At 40.6% G+C, this 25985-nt stretch overlaps 1 protein-coding gene and 1 pseudogene across 5 annotated transcripts in view; both read left to right on the forward strand.

The window, feature by feature from the left end:
• The window catches only part of KIF16B (kinesin family member 16B), a 277231-nt gene that overhangs the window by 241166 nt on the left and 10080 nt on the right, over positions 1–25985 (forward strand). For 4 of the 5 annotated variants that reach the window (XM_070485541.1, XM_044747821.2, XM_044747824.2 and 1 more), the window contains one exon: positions 716–799. The exons of the other annotated variant lie outside the window; for it this stretch is intronic. In XM_070485541.1, the coding sequence (XP_070341642.1) occupies positions 716–799 (84 nt within the window). The remainder of the gene's footprint in view (positions 1–715; positions 800–25985) is intronic. 5 annotated transcript variants of the gene reach the window in all.
• LOC106836357 (sentrin-specific protease 2 pseudogene) lies at positions 1767–4331 on the forward strand (annotated as a pseudogene).

Here is a 25985-nt window from a genome sequence, read left to right on the forward strand (position 1 = left end):
TCAGGTTTTCACCAGATTATAGAGTTCTTTCTTGCCTTAGAGTCTATAATAAAGCTTACGTTTTCATCATGGTTTTTACACCTCTAAGAAGAGAAGCATAAGGAAAATAACTATGAAATTCCAAGACTTGGCTAAAACAAATTCTGAACCTTTATTCTTTAGGAAACAAGGTGAAAAGTTTCAAAGAGAAGTCCTCTTTTCACATGGGAAATGTCCATTTGCAGTAGTAGCTGAGAAAAGGCAATATGGAATGTTTAAAGAACCTTAGAAGTGGTCTGAGAACCATTTCACAGAGTGTTCAGGTAGTGTGCGAGTTGAGTTTTCAAATTCTCACCTCAACAGAAAAATTGATTTCTCTTTTAAGAAGAGGACTAAAAGAAGAACAAACTCGCATTTTGGAAAAAAAAAATTGTAAAACACCATCTGGCAAAGAGTCTAATATGTTGCTGAAGACAAAATACTGAGACTCAGGTCAGCCTTTCTTTGAGTTCCCATCATCCTATCCTGCCTTCTCATTTGACCATTGTGGAGTCTTGCCTGATCTATTCAAGGTACAGAGGTGGATGATGACAAAGCAAAGCAAGACCTGGCATCTTTAAACTTCCGACCTCTTTCTCTTTCTACCCCATGATAGAGATTCCAAATGATAGATTAATAACAGTCCAAAGATCATAGGTATACTATTAATACTTCTCTTGTAAAATATGTATTTCAGCTTGCTACCCTCGAATTCCCTCCAAAGAAACTTTTTGGAAACAAGGATGAACGTGTGGTTGCTGAGAGGCGAAGTCACTTGGAGGTAACAGAATTAAGCTTTCCTTTCTCTGTGTATTGAAAATTTGCCATCTGATTGGCCAGTGAGAATTATTCCCGTTAAACACTGTGACTCTTGTTCATGAGTGTGAAGGTGCTGCTTCATTAACACAGGAGATGGCAGCAGTAGATTATAAAGTAATGTTAGCAGTTTATTTAAAATTTAAGTCATTATCCCCCTATGGTCTATTGAAACAGTTTTCTGGATTTTAAGGAGGTACATTTATTCTAAGGGTTAGGAAGCAGGTTGCGAGTGAGAACTAAATATTCACCATAGACAGATGGTATGTAATACGGGATGAGGGTATGAAGCTTACTGCAAAAAACTTGCATTAATTAACTAAAGATTTATAGTATTGCATCATTGTTACTTTTTCAAGATAGTTGGAAGCAAAAAGACACGTACCTATTTCAGTCATGGTTGGGTTTTCTTAGACTTCTTTTAACTTAATCTTCTGAGCCAGCTGCATGCAGAACTTTGGTTCAACACAACTGTTGTTTTTCGGACTACCTCTCTGCCAATACACATTGGTCACTGCTTTGTATAGTTTGTCTTTCTTTTTAGGATAGAGTTGCTTATTTGATTGGAATTTGATGCTAACGAGCCTGAGTCTGTGTACTGAGGCCTGGTCACAGAGAGTCCTCAGTTGGCTACTCTCTTGTCGTTGTGAGCTACTCAGGCAGACGGAATAAGATTACAAATAGCCTAATACAGTCTAATGTCAGCAAACTTTCTGGGGGCTTCTCAAAGTCCTCTTTGCTACTTCTTTAAGAGGAATAATAATATCTTTTGCAAATGAAATCAAACAAGAGAAGGCCTCAGATCCCTTTCTGAAGTGTGAAGTGCTACATAAAAATCAGATATCATACCTGTTCCCAGTGACAGCCAGTTTGAAATGGCTGCCCAAGGGGTCCACTGAATGTCATTGAACCAAGGATTAGGGAAACTTCCAGAGGCTGGAGGTTCCAGTGAGAGGAAAAGTAGAGAGGGAGGGGACATGGAGAAATGGAAGACTAGGAGATTGTGGTCCATGGGGGACATTTTAGAGTTTTGAGGTCCTCTGTATAGAACTGCTCTATATGGAGGAAAGACGAGTTTTCAGGGTGTGGCCATGCTTACCGGTATTTGAGTTAAACTTTAGAGTTACATGTTTGAAGAGATCCTGAAACTATTAAGATGGAGCTTTGGCAGGGTCATTGCAGGCTTCTAAAAATCATCCTATAAGATAGCATGATCCTCCTTGGCGGTGGTGGCCGAGGCGGCGAAGGCGGCAGCGGCGGCGACAGCTCTGGGGTTTGCGTCTCGGGGTGTGTCGGCCGCTTCTGCTGCTTGGGCCTGGTATGTACAAATGGCTGGTTAGGATTCTCGGCACCATTTTCCGTCTCTGTGACCGGCCGGTGCCCCCTGCCCGGGCCTTCCTGAAGAGGTGGCGCTCGAACAGCACTCTGTCGTCTACAGTGGACACTGATGAAATACCAGCCAAAAGACCAAGATTAGATTGTTTTATTCACCAAGTGAAAACCAGTCTCTACAATGCTGCCGGCTTATTTGGATTCCCATTCCAGCTGAACACAAAGCCCATGGTAAATGCTGCTTGTAATGGAACACGGAATGTGGCCCCTTCAGAAGAGGTATTTTCAAACTCCTCATCTTGTGAACTGACAGGTTCTGGATCCTGGAACAACATGCTGAAACTGGGTAATAAATCTCCTAATGGAATAAGTGACTATCCAAAGATCAGAGTGACAGTAACCCGAGATCAGCCTCGCAGAGTCCTGCCTTCCTTTGGTTTTACCTTGAACTCAGAAGGCTATAATAGAAGACCCGGTGGCCGTCGCCATAGCAAAAGCAATCCAGAGAGTTCCTTAACGTGGAAACCTCAAGAGCAGGTTGTAACAGAGATGATCTCTGAAGAGGGTGGCAAGGGTCTGAGGCGTCCCCATTGTACAGTGGAGGAGGGTGTTCAAAAAGAAGAAAGAGAGAAGTACCGGAGGTTATTGGAGCGACTTAAAGAAGGTGGTCATGGAAACACTGTTCCTCCTGTAACTTCAGCTCATCATAGTTCTCAAAGAAGTCACACGGACACATTAAAGACCAAAGGCTGGGGGGAAGAGCAAAGTCACGGAGTCAAAACAGCTCAGTTTGTTCCAAAATCATATAGAGTTGTTGAAACAAGGGGACCTCTGTGTTCTGTGAGAAGTGAAAAGAGATGTTCAAAGGGGAAAATTTCTGATATAGAGAAGACAGTTGGAATCAGACTCGAAAATGAAGGTAGGAGAGGACACCAGCTGGAACCTGACCTGTCTGAAGAAGTGTCAGCCCGGCTCCGCCTAGGCAGTGGAAGCAATGGCTTACTCAGGAGGAAGATGTCAATACTTGAGACTAAAGAGAAAAATTGCTCAGGCAGAGACAGGCATAAGAGGACAGATGATCTTCTTGAACTTACAGAGGACATGGAAAAGGAAATCAGTAATGCCCTAGGCCATGGCCCTCAGGATGAGATTCTAAGTAGCGCTTTCAAACTCCGAATCACTCGAGGAGATATCCAGACCTTGAAGAACTATCACTGGCTCAATGACGAAGTCATTAATTTTTACATGAATCTTCTGGTGGAAAGAAATAAAAAACAAGGGTATCCAGCACTTCATGCATTCAGTACTTTCTTCTATCCCAAATTAAAGTCTGGGGGTTACCAAGCAGTGAAAAGATGGACCAAAGGGGTCAATCTCTTTGAACAGGAACTTATTCTGGTGCCTATTCATCGGAAGGTACATTGGAGCCTGGTGGTGATAGACCTAAGAAAAAAGTGTCTTAAATATCTGGATTCTATGGGACAAAAGGGCCACAGGATCTGTGAGATTCTCCTTCAGTATTTACAGGAGGAAAGTAAGACCAAAAGAAATATTGATCTTTTAGAGTGGACCCACTACAGCATGAAGCCACATGAGATTCCTCAACAGGTGAATGGGAGTGATTGTGGAATGTTTACTTGTAAATATGCAGATTATATCTCTAGGGACAAACCTATCACATTTACTCAGCACCAGATGCCTCTCTTCCGGAAGAAGATGGTGTGGGAAATCCTTCATCAGCAGTTACTGTGAGAATGCCCTGCCCGGTCCCTCTAGCTGCTGGTGGTTCTTTCACAGACGGACGTTTCCATATACCTCATGCATTGTGGGTTAAGAAGTCCCTGCATCACTCTGTTCTCGCACAGGTACTGAGCTGTCAGAGCCCACCAGGCCTCTCGCAGCACCCTAGTCCTGACTTGGCGTGCGGAGGGCTGCTTGCAACCCTGCTCGGAAGGCTGTGCCTGCTCAGAGCCCTGGACTCTTCAACCCCGACAAGAAGAAACGCTAATTAATACTTTTTTTTAAGATTTATTTTCCCTATGAATGTGGGAAATGCAAGATTTATTCTATGATTTCTTTTGTGTGTGTGTTTGTTCACAAGTATTCATTCACTCACTCATTTGCAAACATAACGGGCAGTGGTTTTCTGCTGCTCTTTTACAGTTAACTCTAAAAAAAAAAAAAAAAAAAAAAAAGATAGCATGATCCTAATACCCAGCTGAAGAATTTGCCTTCAAGAGAAAGATTACCATGGTGAGTCTACTTTATCAAGTTCTCTTAAAAGTTGATTTCATCATTAAAAAATAACAATAAAACTAATGATAGTTTCCTTTACCTAACTCTTACCTGCCTCAGTTATCTAGACTGTCTTTAATGGAAACATGGAGAATGATAGTATATAAAAACACGCTTATAAACCAACAGAAAATAGACTGTTGTCATTCCTAGCTACTCAGGACTCTAATTAAATTCACACAGTGCCTAGCTGTGCCACAACAGATGGGGCATTTGGTGTGCTATACATTTGTGACTTTCGTCTTTCCATTCCAGCTTCCAGAGTCAACAAAGTTCAGGGCACTCTTTCACTCTTGGTACTTTTGGGTGGGCCCATGTTTGTTCTTTCAGTGTCACCTACTTAATCACTTAGTCCTACCAAGCCATCAACTGTTGATGAGTAGAGTTCTGTGTCAATGTCTCTACCAATACGAGGATCCCTTCCATTGCCTATGACTGTTACTCAAGTGTGGTATTAGCCTTTATAGAATGGATTCCATATCTCATGGAAATAGGCACTTATATTTTAAATTAAATGTATGTCATCTAATGTTGATTTTTAAATCTTTGCTCTTTTCAAGGAGTGAGCATAATTCAGCTTCACTTAGATGGAAAATTAATCTGAGCTTCTTGGGTTAATTTCCTAAGACTATTGTAACAAATCACTATTTGATTTAGTGCATTTTCATGTGAAAATTAACATAACTATCTTCCCTGAACTTCCTATTCTATTTACTTTAGTTATACATTTATTTAGTTCCTAATACATGCTGGAGACAGTGCTAGGTATTATATAGAATATAAAGATAAATGAGACATTTCTTTCCCTCTAAGAGCATGTATTTAAATTCCTATATGAAACTTTACCTGGAGGTATATTAAATACATAAGCACATCCAGAAAGGTGGATTCCAGTAGGACACATTTGTTGAACTAATACACACTAACTTACATAGTGTTTGCTGAAAAGGAATTACCTGACGATTTTTAAAAGCCAGAATTACAACTTTATAAGTCTCGCCCTGATTGAGCTGTAAAAAGCAGTGTTTTAAGCAAGCATTCAGTTGTGTTTTGATCTTTCTTGCTATTAAAATATTTCCAACATTTGGATCTTGTGTTTGAGTTTATCAGCAAAAAATATAAAGTGTTTTCATGTTAAAGACATAGACACCATGTTGCCACTTGCCAAGTTATATAAGTTAAATCTGTTAAAGTGATTGTTTGTCAAAATGATAGGTAGTAACAGAAATTTCTGTCGTGAGATGTTTTGGAGAGAGGAGTATTAGTGGTGTGTGTGGCGGTGGTGGTAGTAGCAGTGTGGGGCCTGGGGATGGTCACATTGAATATATTGCACGATAAAAGGAGTAAGAAAGAACATGATGCTGGTAAATGGAGGAGTATACATTTGGCCTCCGGTGCTAACTCTTACTGATAAACCTGTATCAGCTTCACCCTCACAAAGTTATCAGGCCAACTCTGGTTTATACCTGGAGCCAGTTTTTCCAGAATCTGGCCTGTTATTGTTTTGCATCTCATGCTTAAACGCTTCCCAGCGCTTTTGCTCAGAAAGAGCCGCAGAATCTTTGAAGGTTTCCAAGGTGGACGGATCTGCCTATTACTGCCGCCATAGCCGTGCTGGAACCAGGTCAATAGAAGTGTGCGTGTCATGGGCAGACCCTGCCATCAGGCAGTCAGAGGATTATGAGGGCAGCACACCCTCTGTGTGACGTGCTTCCCAGGCTCATCCAGCCCTTCTTGTAACCCAGACAGCAGTCCAGGAGACATGTAGGGCAGATAAAGCTGTAGAATAACTGGAAAAGTATACATCACTCTGCCTGATGACTTATTTTGTGCAGAAATGTGATTTTTACTATATTTGAAGACAGATACCCATTACTATTAGGTTGAACCATTGGAAACTGCCCTTGTTGTAAGTCAAAAATGGTGGAGTATTGGCAATTTCGTACGCTCCCGCATAATGCTACTGCTACCTCACATTTACTAGGTGTCTACTAAGTAGTAGGCATGAGGAAAATGCTAATGTATCATGTCATTTACTCCTCCCAACCGGTTTATGAGACAAGTTCTATTATTATCTCCATTTTACGGGCGAGAAAATGAAGTCTTAGGGATGATAAACAAGACCATATAGCTAGTAAGTGGTGAAGGCTCAGTTCCTGCTAGAGTGACTTTCAGAGCATGCACCTTCCCTCCACGATCAACACGCTCCACGTTTGAAATGGCGTTGGGTCTTCCTGTAAATAAATGTATTTCTTTTGAGGAAACGTCATCTTCCAGCATTATCACCAAAATATTAACTAAGATCCGTTCCCTAATTATTTATTCTTAAGTACCATTTTATTCATTCAGCAATTATTAAGCACCTATTCTGTGCCAAGCAGTGTTCTGGAACTGAAGACACTCTCGAGCAACGTGGTGCTCCTTTTCCTCATCTCTTAACTGACCCTGGCAGTAGGGATGGCTGTATTTTTGTTGTTGTTTAAGGAAAGATGTGTATTGCAATCGTTAATTTTTTAAGATTTGCTTCATGGCTCATCAAAGGTTCTGAATCTCAAGTGCTTATAGATTTTTTTATTTTTAAAGATATGAGATGTCACATTTTCCTATGCAGATTTATTTCCTATCTGAATTACTGAGGAATATAAACTCAGCATATCTTTAAAGAGATTTTTGTGACTTTAAATATTATATGTATTATATAAAAATATATAGCATATAAATATTACATGGATATCCAAATGGATATCAAATTGAGTTCTAATAATTAAAATGTGATATGATATTCATTAACAATAGGCCTTAAACATCCCGAGTTGAACACATGACTCTAGAATATACTGCTTCTCAAAACTGCAGTGGTAAAGGACCAGTTATTTACACTCCATCCTTTATCAGTACTTTTGCAAGATGAGTGAGAATTAATTACTAGAAAAATGAAATGAAAAAAATGAAACAAAAAGATTGTATAAAATACAAGCCCAGCTCTCTTTTTACTATATGTAGATTCAACAGGCGTAAAATTACTCTGTTAAATTGTGATGTGTCTAAAATACAAACCAGACTTTGCATGCCACTTTTCTGGAAACTACATGAAACCTCACTTCTACTTCTTTTAAGACTTCTGTCACTTTCTCACTTGTACCTAAAGATATGTTTATGTCTCAAAACTTCTCATGTACTCCCAAGTTAGAAGGCAGCAGACTTGACATCAAATTAGATTCCTAATCTCCTATGCTATTTCGTACGAGCCTCACATTCATTGCATTATTCACTGAATTATCAGAAAATCTACCCACATTAGCCCCAAATTGGTGAGTTTTTTGTTTTGTTTTTGTTGATTGATAAGAGGTGCATTTTGGGTTACTAATTTCAGAGATGTTATCATCTACTTGGAAACATTTCTACTAATCATCTTAATAGTCTCTCATTTCAAGGAGTAACTGTAATTAATGAAAACAAGTGAAACCTTCTAAAACCATAAAGCTTTCAAGAATAATGCAGCCACCTTTGGAAGTAAGAACCTGAGAAACTTCTAGGAAGGTTTCTTCAAAGTACTAGAGCAGGCAGCAGCCCAGGGCCACTTCTTTCTTTCTTCCCCATTTTCATCTCAATAGTTAAAACATCAAGATGGATAAAAATAATGTGGTAGCTAAGAGTGTGGGCCTTGGAGTGGATCAGCCCAGTCTTGAATCCTGGCTCTGTCGCTTTGGAGTTATTTAATGTCACTGCGTCAGTTTCCTTATCTGTAAAATGAGGATAGTGATAATACCACCTTCTTAGAGTTGACCGAGGATTAAATGGGTCATGTACGTAACGTGGAATCTGGTACAGAGAAGAACACTCAAAAGTGGTAGGTGGTTCGATAATGACAGTGAAGATGGTGGTGGTGGTAATGATGACGACAATGACGAGATCTAAGATATGGCACATCTTAGATCTGCTTTGAGAGCCAAGGAAGGACAGAAGATCACCCCCACCAGCAGTCATTAAGTGTAACAAGAGAGTATCTCAGTTTGTCACATCTTGCACAATCAATTTCTTAGGGCAAAGACTCTAAAATTATGTGAGTATTCTTATTCATAGTGATACCTGGAAGATACCAGGAATCTCTTGTTGTAATATCAGCCTTTCTTTCAACCTGTAATATTGTAATCTGAAAAGCAGAAATGGCTTTCGGATGATATAATCATGATGGAGCTATTGTCCAGAGTGAAAAAGATTGGAGGCATGAGATCGTTATGAAATGAGCACAGTTCCTCCACATTTACATAGCTGTTACTCACAGCTATTTAGTTTTCTTTGCATGTCTCCTGGGTTATTGACTGCTAGACAGCCCACTGTGGAGTTCTCGACTCACCTGATTTATCCCATGAGCTTCTGCCTGTGAAAAAAATAGACAAATGTCATTGCCTTTCAGTGAGAGATCCCTAGAAATACACCTATTTTTTAACAATGTTAGATTTATTAGCTCACTGCACTAAGGGGGAACAAATACCATGGGAAGTGTGGGGTGGGGCATCTCGGCAAGAAGGTATTACAGAGAACTTAGGATAGGATTTGGGCTTAGCTTAGGTGATTTTGGGGAGTGTGCAAGAAAGTGGGGCTTGCTCTAGATTGGATGCTGGGCGAATTGTATGATTAGGTGTCTTAATGATTTTTATCTAGAAGGCAAGAAGCACAGAGTAAAGTTAAAACTGTGATTAATGAAAAAGTAGCAGTCACCCATATTAGCCAGAATTGGGGGAATTTGATCGTATCTGTGGTTGTACAATGTTCATGTTTTTGTCTGTGTTCAGACGTGGTTGTGAAGTGATCTTTTGTTTGTTTGTTTGTTTTACTCCTTCATGGTCACAGAGTAGCCTTGACTCATGTTGATATTCTTTGAAATTGTCTGCAGTTGACAGAAGAACACTGCAGGTTAGCTGTGAGTACCAGCTTGGCTCCCAGCGGCTTTTCTTATCTTTTTCTTAGAGTAAAGGGATGCCCAGGGTTGATAGGCATTGTCCCTTCTAATGGGAACAGTGAGCTAAATGAACATGTTGTTTTCAAAATAAAATCGTTAGTTCAAATGCCTTATCTGCCAAACATAGGTGTTAGTAGTGGCTGTCAGCACTGATGTATCTCCACTACCACTCCCCCCACTGCCCAGAGTCACTTTTCTGGCTGATGGTGTCTGCAACACACACCGTCTAGCTTTTCTAACAAGTTTCTCATTTTACTTTAGTTTTATTTTACTTTCAAACCTTAAATTTCCAACAATGGAGTCATTTGGTTAAGAGATTTTATAGGTTGAGCCCTTTCAGTTGCACAGTAAATTTCAGGAGCTAAAATCCTTGCATCTTCTCATTCATTTGGCTATCTGAAAGATATCTAGCAATTCTGTGCTTAATTTAACATTCTTCCCATCTACTCTCTGCTGATCTTACAAAATTGATGATGATAGAACCATTATCAAACATAGGCAGCGATTTAGGAAACACCTCACAGAAAGAACCATTTTCTTTCTCATTTATGTTTTTATTTTTTCTTCTGGTTATCTAGTTATTCACGTTAGCAGGGGATGTTTTCTGTTATTAGTCTATTATCACCATTGTCAGCAGCAAAGCTTTTTTGAAGGAGGTTAAGTGGCTGTTGATGCTTAGAGGAGATTGAGCTGGACTGTGGCAGCTGGTCCATTTTGGTGCTTCGTGGAGTCGGAGAAGCTGAAAATGGTGTAATCCTGGGGTTAAGATTTGGGAAGGGGATGGGGAACTCAGTGTGGTATTGGAAAACTGTGGAAAATTCTAGAGTTAGACCTGGGTTTGAAACCCTTTGATATCGTACACTAGTATCTGTGACCCTCCCTAACTTCACTAAGTTAGTTTCCTCCCTAAACTTCACTTCCTTACTTATTAAATGGCAGAAATCATATCTACTCCATAGAATCATTGGAATTACATGAGAAAGCATATATTGCAGAAGTAAGCAGTGCCACAGAGGGAGAGAAGGAAGCATAAGAAACAGCAAACTCTAGAGGCAGACTGCCTGTCAAGAAATCATTTTATACAATAAAAGGCCTTACAGTATCAATATAAGTTGGTGCTTTATGGTCGCATCAAAGAGTGTGTATCCCAACCAAAGGGAGAAATCTCACTTTGGTTTCCGTGAACAGTCCTTGGTTTAAGAGGAAACCAAAATCAAAACAAATGTTTTGAAGGAAGGCAACAACTTCCAAACTCAGATGGAGGCTTGGAGGGGGAAGGGCTGCACGCATCATACTGTCATCAAACAGTTTTACTCTCTGCCGTTTTCTCCTTCTCCTTCCCCAAATGGCATCCTGTATGGGATGATAGCTAACAATTGTGGGACTGAAAACACACAAACAGTGGAGAAATTGTTCTCCACCGTTGTGCTCCCAATCTAAAACTCTAGGCTGGCGATCACGACCTTTATTTCCTTATTGGTTGTAATTTAAGTCAGCCAAAGAATCTCTGAGCTTGGAGCAGCTCCCTCAGTCTTCTCCTCAGAGATGCCTGCCCTCAAGTGGACGCAACCCTCCCCTGCCCTCCCCACCAGGCACCCCTCTTGTTTCTTGGGCACAGCACTTAGCAGTGGTTGGAGGGGTTTGTTTGTTGGTTGATTTTTAAGTGATTCATGTTTTACTAAAAGCTAAGTCCTCTGAGGATGGGGATTCCAACTGCCTTGTCCTCAGTGCCTACAACAGCATCTGGCCCTTAACAGGCCCTCAGTGAATGTTTGCTGAATGCGCAGTTAAAGCTGTATTGAACAGCAAATAGCACATATTTATTCTGACGAAAAACCATTTTATTTATTTTTTTTCTGAAGATTGGCACCTGAGCTAACAACTGTTGCCAATCTTCTTCTTTTTTTTTTTTTTTCCTACTTTTTCCTCCTCAAATCCCCCCAGTACGTAGTTGTATATTTTAGTTGTGGGTCCTTCTAGTTGTGGCATGTGGGATGCCGCCTCAACATGGCCTAACCAGCAGTGCCATGTCCGTGCCCAGAATCCGAACCCTGGGCTGCCGAAGCAGAGCGTGAGGACTTAACCACTCGGCCATGGGGCCAGCCCCTAACCATTTTAAAATGAGAGCATGTGCTTAAACGTGGGTTTAAATCCTAGCTCTGCCACTTTGTATATGCCATTGGGTAAGTTTCTTACCCACTGTGAGCTCCATTAATCTCAATGTGAAACAGGGATAAATAAGAGCTAACTTTCAGAGTTATTGAGGGCATCAAATGAGAATGTTATGTAAAAATCACCTAATAGAAGAAATTGATAAAGGATAATCATTAAAAGCATACACTATAGAGTCCAGCAGACATGGTTGTGAATCTGTTCTGACTCGGTGACCTTGGACAAGTTACTTAACCTCTCTGTGAATCAGTTTCCTCATCTATAAAATGGGGATAAAGGGGTTTATAAATGTGGGATAGTGATACCCACTTCATAGAGTTGTTGTGAGGGTTAAATGAGATGATTCATGTAAAATACTTAGACAAGTGCCAAGCACGCAGCAAACACTAGCAATGATAATCATTTTTAAAAATATTGCTACACTGCAGTTGCCATACAGTGACTTACAGTATACTTTTAAAATTAAACATTTAAAGTCCTAATTAATGCAATAAGACAAGAAAAGGAAATAAAAGGTGTACTGATTCAGAAAGAAGACATAAAACTGTCTTTTTTTGCAGGTGACATATTGTCTATGTAGAAAATCCAAAATAATTAACAAAAAAAATTCTTCTGCAATTGATAAGCAATTATGGCAAGATTGTAGGATACAAGGTTAATATACAATAGTCAATCACATTCCTGTATAACAGCAATAAACAAATGGAATTTGAAATTAAAAACATAATACCATTTATATTAGCACTCCCAAAAATTAAGTAATTAGGTAAAATTCTAACAAAATATGTAATAAGATCTATATGAGGAAAACTATAAAGCTCTAAGAAAAGAAATCAAAGAACTAAACAAATGAAGAGATATTCCATGTTCATGGATAGGAAGACTCAATATTGTCAAGACATCAGTTTTTCTCAACTTGATCTATAGATTCAATGCAATTCCAATCAAAATCCCAGCAAGTCATTTTGTGAATATGGACAAACTGAGTCTAAAATTTATATGGAAAGGCAAAAGACCAAGAATAGCCAATACAATATTGAAGGAGAAGAACAAAATTGGAGGATATACACTACCCAACTTCAAGACTTATTTTAAAGCTACAGTAATGAAGAGAGTGTGTTATTGGTGAAAGAATAGACAAATCAATGGAACAGATTAGGCAATCCAGAAATAGACCCAAGTAAATATAGTCAATTGATCTTTAACAGAGGAGCAAAGGCAATACAGTGGAGCAGAAATAGTCTTTTCAACAAATGGTACTGGAACAACTGGACATCCACATGCAGAAAAAAAAAATTAATATAGAAACAGACCTTAGACTCTTCACAAAAAGTAACTCAATCTGGATCATGGACCTAAATGTAAAACGTGAAACTATAAAACTCCTAGTAGATAACATAGGAGAAAATGTAGATGACTGTGGATAGGTTGATGATGTTTTAGATACAATATCAAAGGCATGATCCATGAAAGAAGTCATTGATAAGGTGGATTTTGTTAAAATTGAAAACTTCTGCTCTACAAAAGACAATGCCAAGAGAATGAGAAGACCAGATACAGACTGGGAAAAAAACATTTGCAAAAGACACGTCTGAACAAAGACTCTTATCCAAAATATACAGTGAACTTTTAAAACTCAACAATAAGAAAATTAAAAAGCCAATTGAAAAATGGGCAAAAGATCTAACAGACACCTCACCAAAGAAGATATACAGGAGGCAAATAGGCATAAAATGATGCTCATCAACATCGTGTGTCTTTAGGGAACTGCAAATTGAAATAACAATGAGATACCTTTGTACACCTATTAGAATGGCCCAAATCCAAAACACTAAGGACATCAAATGCTGGTGAGGATGTCAAGCATCAGGAACTCTCATTCATTGCTGGTAGGAATGCAAAATGATACAGCCACTTTGGAAGACAGTTTGGAAGTTTCTTACAAAACTAAACACTCTTACCACATGATTCAGCAGTTGCACTCCTTGGTATTTACTCAAATGAGTTGAAAACATATGTTCACATAAAAACCTATACATGAATGTTTATAACAGCTTTAGTCATAATTGCCGAAACTTGGAAGCAACCAAGATGTCCTTCGGTAGGTGAATGGAAAAATAAACTGTGGTGCATCCAGACAGTGAAGTATTATTCAGCACTTAGAAAAACCAAGTAATCAAGCCATGAAAAGTACTGCATATTACTAAGTGAAATGAGCAATCTGAAAAGACTATATACTCATGATTCCAACTAGATGACATTCTGGAAAAGGCAAAACTATGGAGATAATAAAAGGATCAGTTGTTTCCAGGGGTTTTTAGGGCAGTGAAACTACTCTGTGTGATCCTATCATGGTGGATACATGCTATTATCCTGTTGGTTTGAAACCTCAGGAGCTTTCTGGTGAAATCTGAAGCTGGCTTCCATACACAGAGGGCAAGGAGAGACTGAAGAAAGAGGCAGACCACCCCAGATTGGTAGGTGGCAGTTTTAATAAGCAAGTACATACAAGACTTGTCTTGGGCAGCTGCAAGACTAGAGATCTCTGCACCCGCCTGCCAGAATCTTAAAAAGTTTATATAGAGGACTTAATAGGGTTCAGTCACGTATTCTGTCCAGATGGTCTCAGCAACACATTGCTCTGTCAAGGCTGCATCCTTGAAAATGGCTTCCATGGCTGGGAACGGTGGGCAGAATAGACATTCCAGGCACAGAGAAGGGGGTGAGGAGCCTCTGATTGCCCAGGTCCAGCTCAGGGGTCAACTAACAGTCACATCCTTTAGATGACCTCCCCCAACATATACATCTGTCAAAGCCCATAGAAGGTGCAACCCCGAGAGTGGACCCTATTGTAAACTATGGAGTTTGGGTGATATGATGTGTCAGTGTAGGTTCATCAGTTGTAACAAATACAATCCTCTGATGCGGGAGAAGGGGTGTATATGGGAAATCTCTGTACCTTGCTCTCAATTTTCTGTCAAGCTATAACTGCTTTTAAAAATAGCCTATAAGAAAACATTTAAAAATAAATAATTGTGCAATCATGCATTTATAACCGCCTTCCTTTCCTCATTTTCTCTTTTCATTCCTCTTTCATTTCTATCTTCCTTCTATCCTCTTGTTTTTCCATTGTCCTTTTATTACTTTGTTAAACAAAAGGAAGGAAGGAGAATGGATGGATGAATGAGTAGGTGAGTGGATTTGACACTTTTACACATTTTTCTTAAGAGTCTAAGGTTGAAGTATAGTTAAAAGGAAGGTAATCCTCCTCTAAATAGATTGTGTTTTTCTTACATATTTTCTCCACTGCTTGGCATATGGTAATTTACATTTCATTAAGAGTGGCTCTCTTATTACTCTGAAATTTGAAAGTCACTATTTCATCTGTGTTTACCAAGCACCATTTTTATTCACTTGTTCTTTCCAAACGCAAAGTAGATATCTGTCTATATGAATCAATACTTTTCAGAGTCTGCAAATTGAATGAGGTGCCCACTCAGCAGACCACCTTTGCAAATTAAAACATTTGAACACAGAAACCAGGAAGGAAATCTCTTGTAATCACATGTAGCCATCAAGTAGGTTAGAGATCAGGTGGAATACCAGTGTAAATGACAAACAGTTGTAAAGATCCTTTTTCCCTATAATCTTCATATATTACTACAAAGACTTTTGCACGCTGATTTTTGGTTCAGATGACCTTTGTTTTCTTCTATCTTGTAGTAGTACTTTGGATATCCTAAGTGACCTATTATTACATTTAACTACAATGTCAGTATAATTTGTAAAGATTTTTTTATTCGAGTCACTTAAGAAATCTCAATACAGGTTGCCCCTTCCTCTGCCTCTTAACTTTCTACTGTACTGAAACTAAATTCCCCTTAGTTCTTTCAGACAAAAAAGTTGAAACAATCTGTCAAGCTAATGTGAAGAGCCAAAAGGACTGGAGCGCATTAATTTTAGCATCCAATTGTGGTTAGAATTTCCCATGGGAAAGAGAAGAACATCTTCATTTAAGGACATGGCCCCGGTTCTCCTTGGTATAGAGTGACCTTCTTTGACAATCCTTTGCAACTGCTTCAGACTCAAAAGAGAAATTGCCTCTACCTGGGAGTGTTAGATTTGTTAATATTAGATATTAAAAGAATTCCTATAATCAAAGAATGCAATCCTATTATATTAGCAAATCTCTCTATGTAAGGGTTATACAACCATATCTTTCCAAACTTTAGTGCATTAAAGGAACTTTGAGATATCATGACATAGAAATCAATAACCTGTAGTTTCTTTTTTCACTTTATTTCTTATGACAATATATCCAAACCAGAAAGAATAATGTAATGAACCTGAGTGTACCCTCCCATATCACCCAGCTTCAATATTTAATCACCATGTGACCAATCTTGTTTTATTTATACCCCTAGCCACTACACACACTCACACAATTATTTTAGAGCAAATACCAGACATCATATTATTTTATCTGTAAGAATTTTAGGATGTATCTCTTAAAAAGCAAAACTTTATTTTTTTAAACATAACCACAATGTCGTTATCATTACACATACACACATCCTAGGAATTAACCAATCTCTCAGCATAAACAAATATCCAGTCAATGTTCATGCCACATCAATTTTCTCTCTTTATTTTCCAATGGATAAATCAAGGCTCAGATTATATCCACATGTAGTATTGGTTGATCCATCTCTAAAGTGTCTAATAATCTGTAGGTTTCCCCTCCCTCTTTTTTCTTCACCATCTGTTGTTGGAGAAACCATGTCATTTATCCATTGAATTCTCATATTTCATACTTTGCTAACTGCCTCCCCATGGTGTCATTCACCATGCTCCTCTAGTCCTGCGTTTTCTGAAAACCAGTAGTTAGATTGAGAGGCTTGATCAAGTTCAGGTTTGATTTTTTCTTTTTGGCAAGAACACTATATAGGTGGTAATGTTGTTCCCATTGCATCTCAGAGGAAGCGTGTGATGTCTGGTGGTCTGTCTCTTGTAGCGTTTGCTGCCTTCATTAAAACAATTCTGTGACAATGGCAGTCATTGTCCATGCTCAGGGCTACTTCACATGCCCAGATTGAGCCTGCCCTGCTTGTGTCATCTATGGTTCTTGTCTTGAAAGAGCTCACAGTCCTGTCAGAGCAGAGACAACTCAACAAGTGATTACAGGCCACTGTCGTAACTATGGGGATAGTGATGAACTGCCTTTGTGGTTTTGAGAGGATGTGCTTCCCAAAGCAGTGGTTCTCAAACCTGTCAAGCTGATCTTTCAAATTATCTCCAGCAGCTTTTTGAAAGATGCAGGTTCTCAGACTTTGTTCCAATATATTCTGATATAGCAGGACTAGGCTGGGACCCAGGAAATCCGAACCTATTGTGGAAAGATGAGACTGGTACAGGGGTAGACAGGGAAGTAAAAGTAAGATCCTAAAGCCATCTCCGTGACTTCGGACCTGATCCAGAGGAAAGTGAGGAGCCAATGGAATGTTTTAAGCAGACACGTGGAAGGATGAGATTTTATTACTGTGGAGAGAATGTGTGGGAGCAGGGGAGATGGGAGGCAGGAAGGGCAATGACCAGGCTGTTGCTCTTGTCAGGTAAGATATGACTGTGGCCTGAAGGAGGATGTGATGGCAGTTGGGCTGAAGAAAAGTGGGGATATTAGAGAGATACACAGGAGGTACAATTAGCATGGCTTGTTATTCAACTGAATGAGAGCTGGGGGGTGATGATGAAATTAGTATGAATGCCGAAGACCCTGGACGTTAATCTTAACAAGACAGTGAAATCCAGTATTAAATATATTTGTGAATTTTACGTTTCTACACACAACCCATGGTGTTGAAATAGTGCCTTTTTGCCACTCCACTAATTTAGTGTTTGGAAACTGCATTAGTCAGTATTCTTCAGAGAAACAGAAGCAATAGAATGTACGTATATGTGTGTGTAAAGTCATTTATTATAAGGAATTGGCCCACGCGTTTATGGAGAGTGAGAAGTCCCAAGATCTGCTCTCCACAAGCTGGAGATCAAGGAGAGCAAATGGTGTCCTTCCAGTCGGAGTCCAGAGGCCTGAGAACCAGGGGAGCTGATGGTGTAAGTTCCATTCCAAAAGCCAGCGGTTTTGAGACCCAAGAAGAGCTGATGTTTCCATTCAAGTCCAATGTCAGGAAAAGACCAATGTCCCAGTTCAATGCAGTCAGGCAGGAGGAGTTCCCTTTTACTCATGGGAGGGTCAGCCTTTTTGTTCTCTTCAGGCCTTCAACTGATTTGGTGATGCTCACCCACATTAGGGAGGGCAATCTGCTTTACTCAGTCTGTTGACTCAAATGTTAATCTCATCCAGTAAGGCCCTCACAGACACAGTAGGATAATGTTTCACCAAATATCTGGGCACATGTAGCCCAGTCAAGTTGGCACAAAATTAACCACGACAGAAGTCATTTCTGTTCCCCCCAGATACAGCCGCAGTGGCACTTTTCCTGTTTGTTGAGCTTTTGAGATTCTAATATCAATCCCAATTACAGTCCCACCTCATGCACAGTCCTAGCATTGACTCAGCAACATCTGTCATCTCCCCAGCTCCCGTGCTCGTTTACAAGGTCTTTGGGGCTCAACAAATCTATAGCAGAGATTCTCCAGCTCCTTCCTATTTATGGAAATAGCATCAGGTGAGAGCACTGCAGCACAGCTCAAGACGGCAGGCTTCAGAGCTCTGCGCTCTGTTCAGTGTAGAACGTTTTTTATTTCCCTGGTTACTTTTAAAAGCAAAAAGAAATGAGGCCTGAACATTGCAGTGTTAAACAGCTGGAGGGTTGTTCTGCCCTGCTCCTAGATCCAGCGAGGCATCACTGTTTGTTTTCTTTTATTAAATGTCTCATTGCCTCTGAAGCAGAAGTAGCTGTCGCAAGTGGCACAGACGAAGGAGCATGCAGCACAGCTCACTCCTCTGTCGCCCGTACCTGGAGGTAGCTTGCCTGCCTTGTTCAGAGGCAGATGTTAGCTCCAAGTTACTATTGACCTTACTGTTTACTCTGCTTAATTAAATACTATTTTAATATTTTCTCATTCTGCCTCCCCTTACATCTTACAGTCATGCTGCTGCACAACAGGAGCAAGAAGGGAAGGTTTTTAAAACTGAAGCACTTAATTAGCTCCCAGGCCCCAGGGGAAGTGTCAGATGGAAACAGAGCTAAGAGTAGGGGAAGAGAATAGCAGGAGATACGATGATTGATGGTAGAAAAAACAGTGACCACCTTCTGATTATGCCTGAATTATTGTTTTGGAATTAGTGACCATTTTGATTCTAGTAGCATTCCTGTTTATTCAGTTAGAGTTGCGTATTTCTGCCAGAGCTTTTTTTTTTTTCTTTCCCCCCAGTGCACACATCATCCTGGGTGAGGATGAAGGGATGGCCCATCAGTAAGGTTCTTAGTCCCTTCCTGGCACCATCATGCGACCGGATTGTCATTTAGAGCCCCCTGATTTTGTTGTTTTAAATGCAGTCACAATCTTGTTAATACTCATTGGAGGAGGGGACATACAGTGACATATTATTAATTTAGAATAATAAAGCATGATATAATAAGATATAATTATATGGATTTGATTGTCTATAGATAGAGCTCTAATTTATAAATATAGTTATAGATGTATAATATAGATGTAGATTATAGCTGTATAGGTTCTAGATGTGATAGAGACGCCAATGACAGATATAATTCAATATTGTATATAGATAAATAGAGTTATATAGTAGAATAAAATAAGAATCCACTTTTGTCATAAAAACATAAAACACAGGAGTTTGTGGAAATGATTGCAGCATAGCCCAGCCCCCGGGGACCTTGGCACTGGCAGCTCTTCTGACTTGGTCCCGTGGAGACGCCACGGTCCGGCCAAGTGGATATTAGCTAAGACAGTGGGCAAGTTGGGCTCTTCGTCTTCTGAATGCTCTAGAATCATTTTGATGACAGATACAGGTAGGCCCAGTGCATGAGCCACGTTCTCCTGAGTTCTTATCACCTAACGTTGCAATAAAACTTGCATTTTAAATTCTTTAAAACTGCTTGTTTCCCCTTAGGCAAATAATGAGTAAGCTTGCTGTAAATCAGAAAGTCCTCATCAGAAAAGGAGATGCTAAAGACACAGTAAGAACACTGGGGAGGAAACAAAGCAGCTGGAGCCAGGAGCAAAGACCGACTACCCCAACAGCCTGGCCCCCCAGGTGGATAGCAGGCTCCACTAAATGAAGGGCTCCCTCTTAGCAGCTAAAGCCAGGATCCCCATTAATCACCACCACCCCGCTCCCATCTCATAGCTGACACATGTCGTGTGCCCCATGTCCCCTTCACATACCGTGGTATTGGCTGTGACCATGGCAGACAGTTCCACTGTGTGCTGGCAGCATCCCACTGGGGCTCTGAGCCTTCTCCGAAGCTGAGGCAGCTCCCTCAAGCCGTGACCAGGCCAGTCCATGGTTGGAGGGAGGTCAGGTCCTGGAGGTGACTCTCCAGCAGTGAGAGTTGAAAGTCTCTGGACAGGTGTGCCTGCCTCCCGTCCTTCACAGGGTCCATTCGGAGGCACATGCCACATGCTTCTCACAGCGTCCCCAGCAGGCCTGAGTCTAGGCACCTGCAGCAGGAACCCACTGACAACACCCCCTGTGTTGGTTTTTCTCCTTTTCCCTCTCTCACCTTCCCTCCCCTTTGCTCTACGGCCAGGATCACCCCTAAGTAAAGGACCTCAGGTCTGCTTTGAGAGGATCTCACACTGAGTCACTTGCCCACAGGGAGCTGCTCTTGTGGGTTGGGCCTATATCCATCTGACCATTTTTCCATGAGTGTGTATGTGTGTGTGAGTGTGAGAGAGAGACGGACAGAGAACCTATTGCTGTGTTGTGTACATATGTAGTTTTCAAAACGTTTTTTAAGTCACTGTCATTGTGGATCTGCTGAAATCGTTCTCTGGGCTTCTCTGAAGAGCACTCTCTGCCCTCTGTTTGACGCCCCCTTCTCTCTCCCCAGCAGCAACCTTTCAATACTTTTTGGTATTTTCCTCCAAACTAAAATCGCATTTCTGTTGCTTCTTGATTTTTGTTTTAATCTGAGGTCTTATCTATTGACGTCCCACTGTGGACGGTGGTTCCCTAACATGCACCCCAAACCCCGATGTCCTTAAACAGGCAGAGCACTTGCCATTCCCTGCTCAGCCTTTCCACACAGTGTGTCAGGAGTACACGCGAGCAGCTTATTTGCTTGCTTCGTTTATTGTGTCCTGACCACTAATTCAACTTCAAATGCCTGGTCATTTGTACGAATCTCTTCTGAAGACATTGACCATCAGGTATTTCATGAATACAGCCTCCTTGAAGAAGTCTATCCTGGAAACTTCATGCCTGTTGGAGTCAAACGGAGTCACATCTGCTCTTATCTCCCTTCTCCATCATCCTTTGCTCTCTCTTGAATTGTTGCCCCTGCTTTCTGTGCCCTGGGTTTTTCCCCCTTTCTTGATTTGCTCCTTCATTCTGTTGGAGCACATCTCTAGTAGCTTCCTGAGAAAGGATGTAGAAGAAGTAAATTTCTAGAGAGATGTCTGAAAGTAACTTTCCTCACCAACACACTAGCTAGATATATTAGCTGGAAACCATTTTCTTTGAGAATTTCAAAGGGCTTGCTTCATTATCTTCTAACTCTCTGCTGTTTAGCAGTTAAAGCCATTTTGATTCTTGATCCTTTGTTTGTGATATGATCCTTCTCTCTCCCCTACCAGAAGCTTGTAGGGCCTTTCCTCCATCTCCCGTGTTCTGAGCTTTCACAGTTGTGCTTTGGTAAGCACTCCATCACTTCTGCTGCACTTACCTGCGTGGCCCTCATCTCTCTCACGTCCTTCATCTCTGGGAGGTTTTTGTGATGACTTCCTCTCTTAAAGTTTTTTCTTTTGTTTCTTTCTGAAATCCCGTTTGTTTGTGTTGAACCTGCTGGCCTGGTCCTCCTCTCATTTTCCTCTCTCCTCTATTTGCCATTTCTGTTTCTGTTGGTCCATCTCCACAGATTGTTTGAGAAGCCTGGAGCTTTGTGGTCCACCCCACTCCTTCTTCGCTTGTTGTAACATTCCACTTTCTATTGTATCTTCTAGTGTTGTTATAAACCTGAAGGCCAAGCTTCTTGCTCCCTGAAATAGTCAATTTTGTTTATTTCCACTGATGTCTGCACAGTTCCTCTTTATACATTTCCTTTGTTGCATCTGGCCAAAAGACGTGCTCAAAATTCTTCCTGCACATTCATTTATTTTAAGAACTGCTGTCTCGGTCCTGTCTCCACTAAGTTCTCTACTCACTGTTTATATATACATTTGGAAATCACCTTTTCTCTTTTATAAAGCCTTGCCCCATTTGCATTTGGCTTTCTTGAAGATGCTTAGTTCGCCTTAACTCCATTTATTCAGTTTTGTTTCCCAAATAAATTGTGCTTTTCTCAGATGAAAGGTGCTCACCATGGCCTGTGCCAGTGAACCTACAGCCTGTTTTTTGTTACCTTTGTAAAGTGCATCTTTATTTTAGAATTCAGCTAGTTGGTTTTTTCCCTTGGCAATCTTTTTTTCTTCCATACGTGTGTTAATGAATCACAGCATATGTTGCAGCCCTTTGGGACAATATTTGGGGGAAACAAGTGGATAGAACATCAGTTTGTTCCAATTCCTTGTAACTTTTTATCTTCATTGTTTGCCCATGTTAAGCTCCCCTCCAGTTTTAGATGGACTTATTTCTATTCCCAGCAATTCACTGCAATGCATTTACATTTACATATAGAGTATTCATTCCAGTCAACCAAAAAAAAAATTGTTTCTCTAATCTGTTTTCTAATTGCGATCACCTGTTTCATATTATTTATAAGTAATATTAAGAAACTGGTATTGAAATTAAGAAAGCTTTTGCTAATCAAAGTTACAAATGGTAGTAAATGAAGGCGTCGCCTTTTGCTCCATGGGTTTCTGTAGCCGGCTGGGATCAGATCCCCAGGGGATCGCAGGGCTTTAGCTGAGTGTCCTGAGCCGCCGAGGACCCTGTCTGCTCTTACTGTTTCCATGGTCTGGGCTATTTGCACTTCTTGGTACATGTTGTTGCCAATTCATCTTTCCTTTTCTGTTTATAGTGCTTGTCTTCCAGTTCACAAAACTGCATTGATTTGCAGTTTCTTATTTGAAAGAATCTGGGCAAGTTCAAGTAATAGGTCAGTCAGTATAAACTGTCAGTTCTTACTTTGAAAGGCAAGTTTCCTTGTGGCAGAATCTGTGGATGTCAAATTAAGTAAAATTAGCCCATTATTTTTTACATTAAATGGCCCCATAGTTTTCTGCAAGATCCCCTAGCTAGTGAGATTTCCTTGTGATCTGTAAGACTTTCTTTCCATCCACATTTGCCAGTACTTCTTTTTGCCTTTCACTGCACTACTTGCACAGCCTTTCAGTTGAGAACAGCCACAGATGCTGGAAGTCTTGTCACCTGAAGGCCTGCTGCTTGCACGGTTTTCAGGCTTCTTGGGTGCTGAGCGCAGCAGACGCGAGGGTCCGAGGAAGCTCACGTTTAGTCACCTGCCCAGCCGGCAGCGTTCTTCACTTCTCTTCCGCAGCAGCTTCTTAGACTTTGACAGATGTCCAGGATAGTTTTAAGTTTTTAAGTTTGGCTTTGAAGCATAAATTCTTTGATAGGCTTCCTTCTCTATAGTAATTTAGTAAATAACCTTTGTTCAAGAGAAAGTTTTGCTTTCTATGAAGTTTTGCTGCAAGGTAAGCTCCTAAGGAAGTGAACTTCGCATTGTTTATCAAGATTTATTAACATTCCCTAAGAGCCATTAACCCATTGGTCATCTAATGGACAGTGTCTCATGAGCAAAGTCCTGTGCAGGAAGTACATGTGTTCAGTGTCTATCTATTTTAACTTAGATGCTAAATTCTGTAGATAATATCTATTTGGTAAAGAAATTTATTTTCATTTCCATGTATCAAGTATATACCTATTCCATCCTGTTTTAGAATGAGAAATGTTCTGTTAGAGAATTTTCAATCTGGCTGTTCTCCCTGCCTTCACCTTCCCTGACATAAAGCCTCGGTCATTGTCGCAGTGAAGGGGATCATTGGTGCAGATAATCCAAATCCCCAGCTAATCCTCTATGTGGGGTGGGGTCACAGGCCCACCGCTCAGGGCCACAGTCCTCATCACACCTGGGGTATGACCATGGCTCCCCCAGGACGTAGGGCAGTGTGTGGACACTGAGGAATAATTCCCCAGGCAGGATAATCTGCAGGGCAAATAGTCCCACAGGGATCATCAGGAGCCCCTGGTCCAGAGAATAAAAAAGGGGCAATGGGTCTTGCCTCCCTGAGTCTGAAAAGCGTACTCTTTTCCTGGTATTCAGAGACTTAGTCTTATTCAGTGGTGGCCCCATCCAAGGCCAGCCAAAGAAAACTTGCCATGGATACACAAACGACCTTAGGTCAGACCTTAGAGGCACGGATTGTTCTGCTCAACTGCAGCCACAGCTGGCAGAAAGGACGAGAAGGTCGTTCAGCGTTTCCGAAGCCTCTCTCTGCATCCAGGTCTCGGCTTTTACTAAAAGGGAGAATTGGGGATGCCACTGATTAATGTGCAACGACTTCTTGATTCTTGAGTTTTTTAGGACCTGGGTCTTTGAATTTAAGTACATTATAGCCGAGAGGTACCACACAACAAGATTCTCATTTGAAAGTCTGCCAGTCAAATCGGTCATTTGGAACACTCATTCTCTCTCAGAATGCCAGGAACCTCTTTGAAGGTTTCCTCCATGCAGGAAGGAATCGTGAGCTTAGAAACAAAGAAAAGAATAGTTGTGTTTTTTCCCCCAGACGGCACTTTTCGGAATCTCAGTATCCAAAATGTATCTTAAAATGAGCTTTTGGGGGATCGTTAATTTACCCGGTATAGGTTAGATTTTTTTATTATTTTTAATATGGTTCCCAATTTTGAAAAAATGTTAGTTCTTGCTTACTTTAAAGCAATTCTTCAAATAAAGGGTCTGCCAATATCTGATATAAGGTGACTTTAGAAAACAACCATTCCAATACTTGCTGTCTTCCACTTTCCTTTGAAGGGGAAAACATTAAAGTTAAATACTTCCACCTTTTAAGCCCATGTGTTTCTAGATATCTAAAAGAGGAGAAAATTAACATACTTGCCTTTTAACTCCCTGAGGACAAAGCTATGTAGCTAATAAGGTGAATTGGGCCCTGCCCACTTTACAGACAGTAGCTCATTTAATCTTCTAATCTTAAAAAGAAGATAATATAATCAAATGAGGAAGCTGAGGTGCAGAGGCCTTCAGGGACTTCTCCAAACCCCTGTGCTGTAATGTCGCCCATGCCCAGCACGGTGGCTGCATGGTTGCTGAGTGCCGAGGAGCCGGCTTGCAGTGCGAAGTTAGACTCCAGCAGGTGTACAGTCTAAACAGGCCGATGGAAGCCTCCAGGGCTCTCTTCTGGCCTCGCCACCAACTCCGTGCTGAGGAAGTTGGGTTGCTATGCATCAATGTTTAGCCTGTTAGCAATCTCCTACCTCGATCCAAAATACCAATAAACAAAAGTCAAAGACACCAGGTGAGCACTAGAAACTGGCCTACCCCCACAGCATCCTCCCATTTTTTGCTTCAACCAAATGAAGCTGAGAGTAGGGCCTACCAGACTGTTTGGAAGCTATTTGCCTACTTTGTTAGAGCTGACACATGTTGTGCTTCTGGCTCACAGGTGCAGGACAAACTCAATTCCTCTCTTCCCCTCCAGGATCCAAAAAGATGGGACTGGTGTTGACTTGTGCTCTAGAGAAAAAAATCAATCAGCTTCATGGTCCAAGCAGATTCTGGGCTTTCTAAGGTAGCTTGTTCGTGGAGTATCACCCTAAGCTTGCTGGTCGGCCAGGTCATCATGGCCGTTAAAGCTACTTAATACCCCAAGCAAGCACGTCAACCTGTAAAAATTGAATATCACATGGACTTTAAATGCACATTGCTTATAAAATTTTTAAAGCTTGCTGGATTTTATTAGAATATGTGAACCAGACTGAGTATATTAAATTTATGAGCCCAATTGATGCAGCACCATAATAATTCAATACAATATGCTTATGTCATTAAACTCATAAAAAAGATTCTCTGAATAGCTGTAATGAATAGTTCTGATTCTGTAATCACAGACTAACATTTTCACCCTGATGAATTTTAACCAGGAGCTCTCAGAATTCTCTATAACATCAAGAAATAAATGCCATATTTCAAATGATAACTACTTATTTCAAGTATTTACTTTAAAGCCTAAGATAGATAGAAAAGAAGTACCTGCTAAGACA

Source organism: Equus asinus, chromosome 15, assembly GCF_041296235.1.
Source record: "Equus asinus isolate D_3611 breed Donkey chromosome 15, EquAss-T2T_v2, whole genome shotgun sequence".
In the NCBI taxonomy this organism is placed as follows: Eukaryota; Metazoa; Chordata; class Mammalia; order Perissodactyla; family Equidae; genus Equus; species Equus asinus.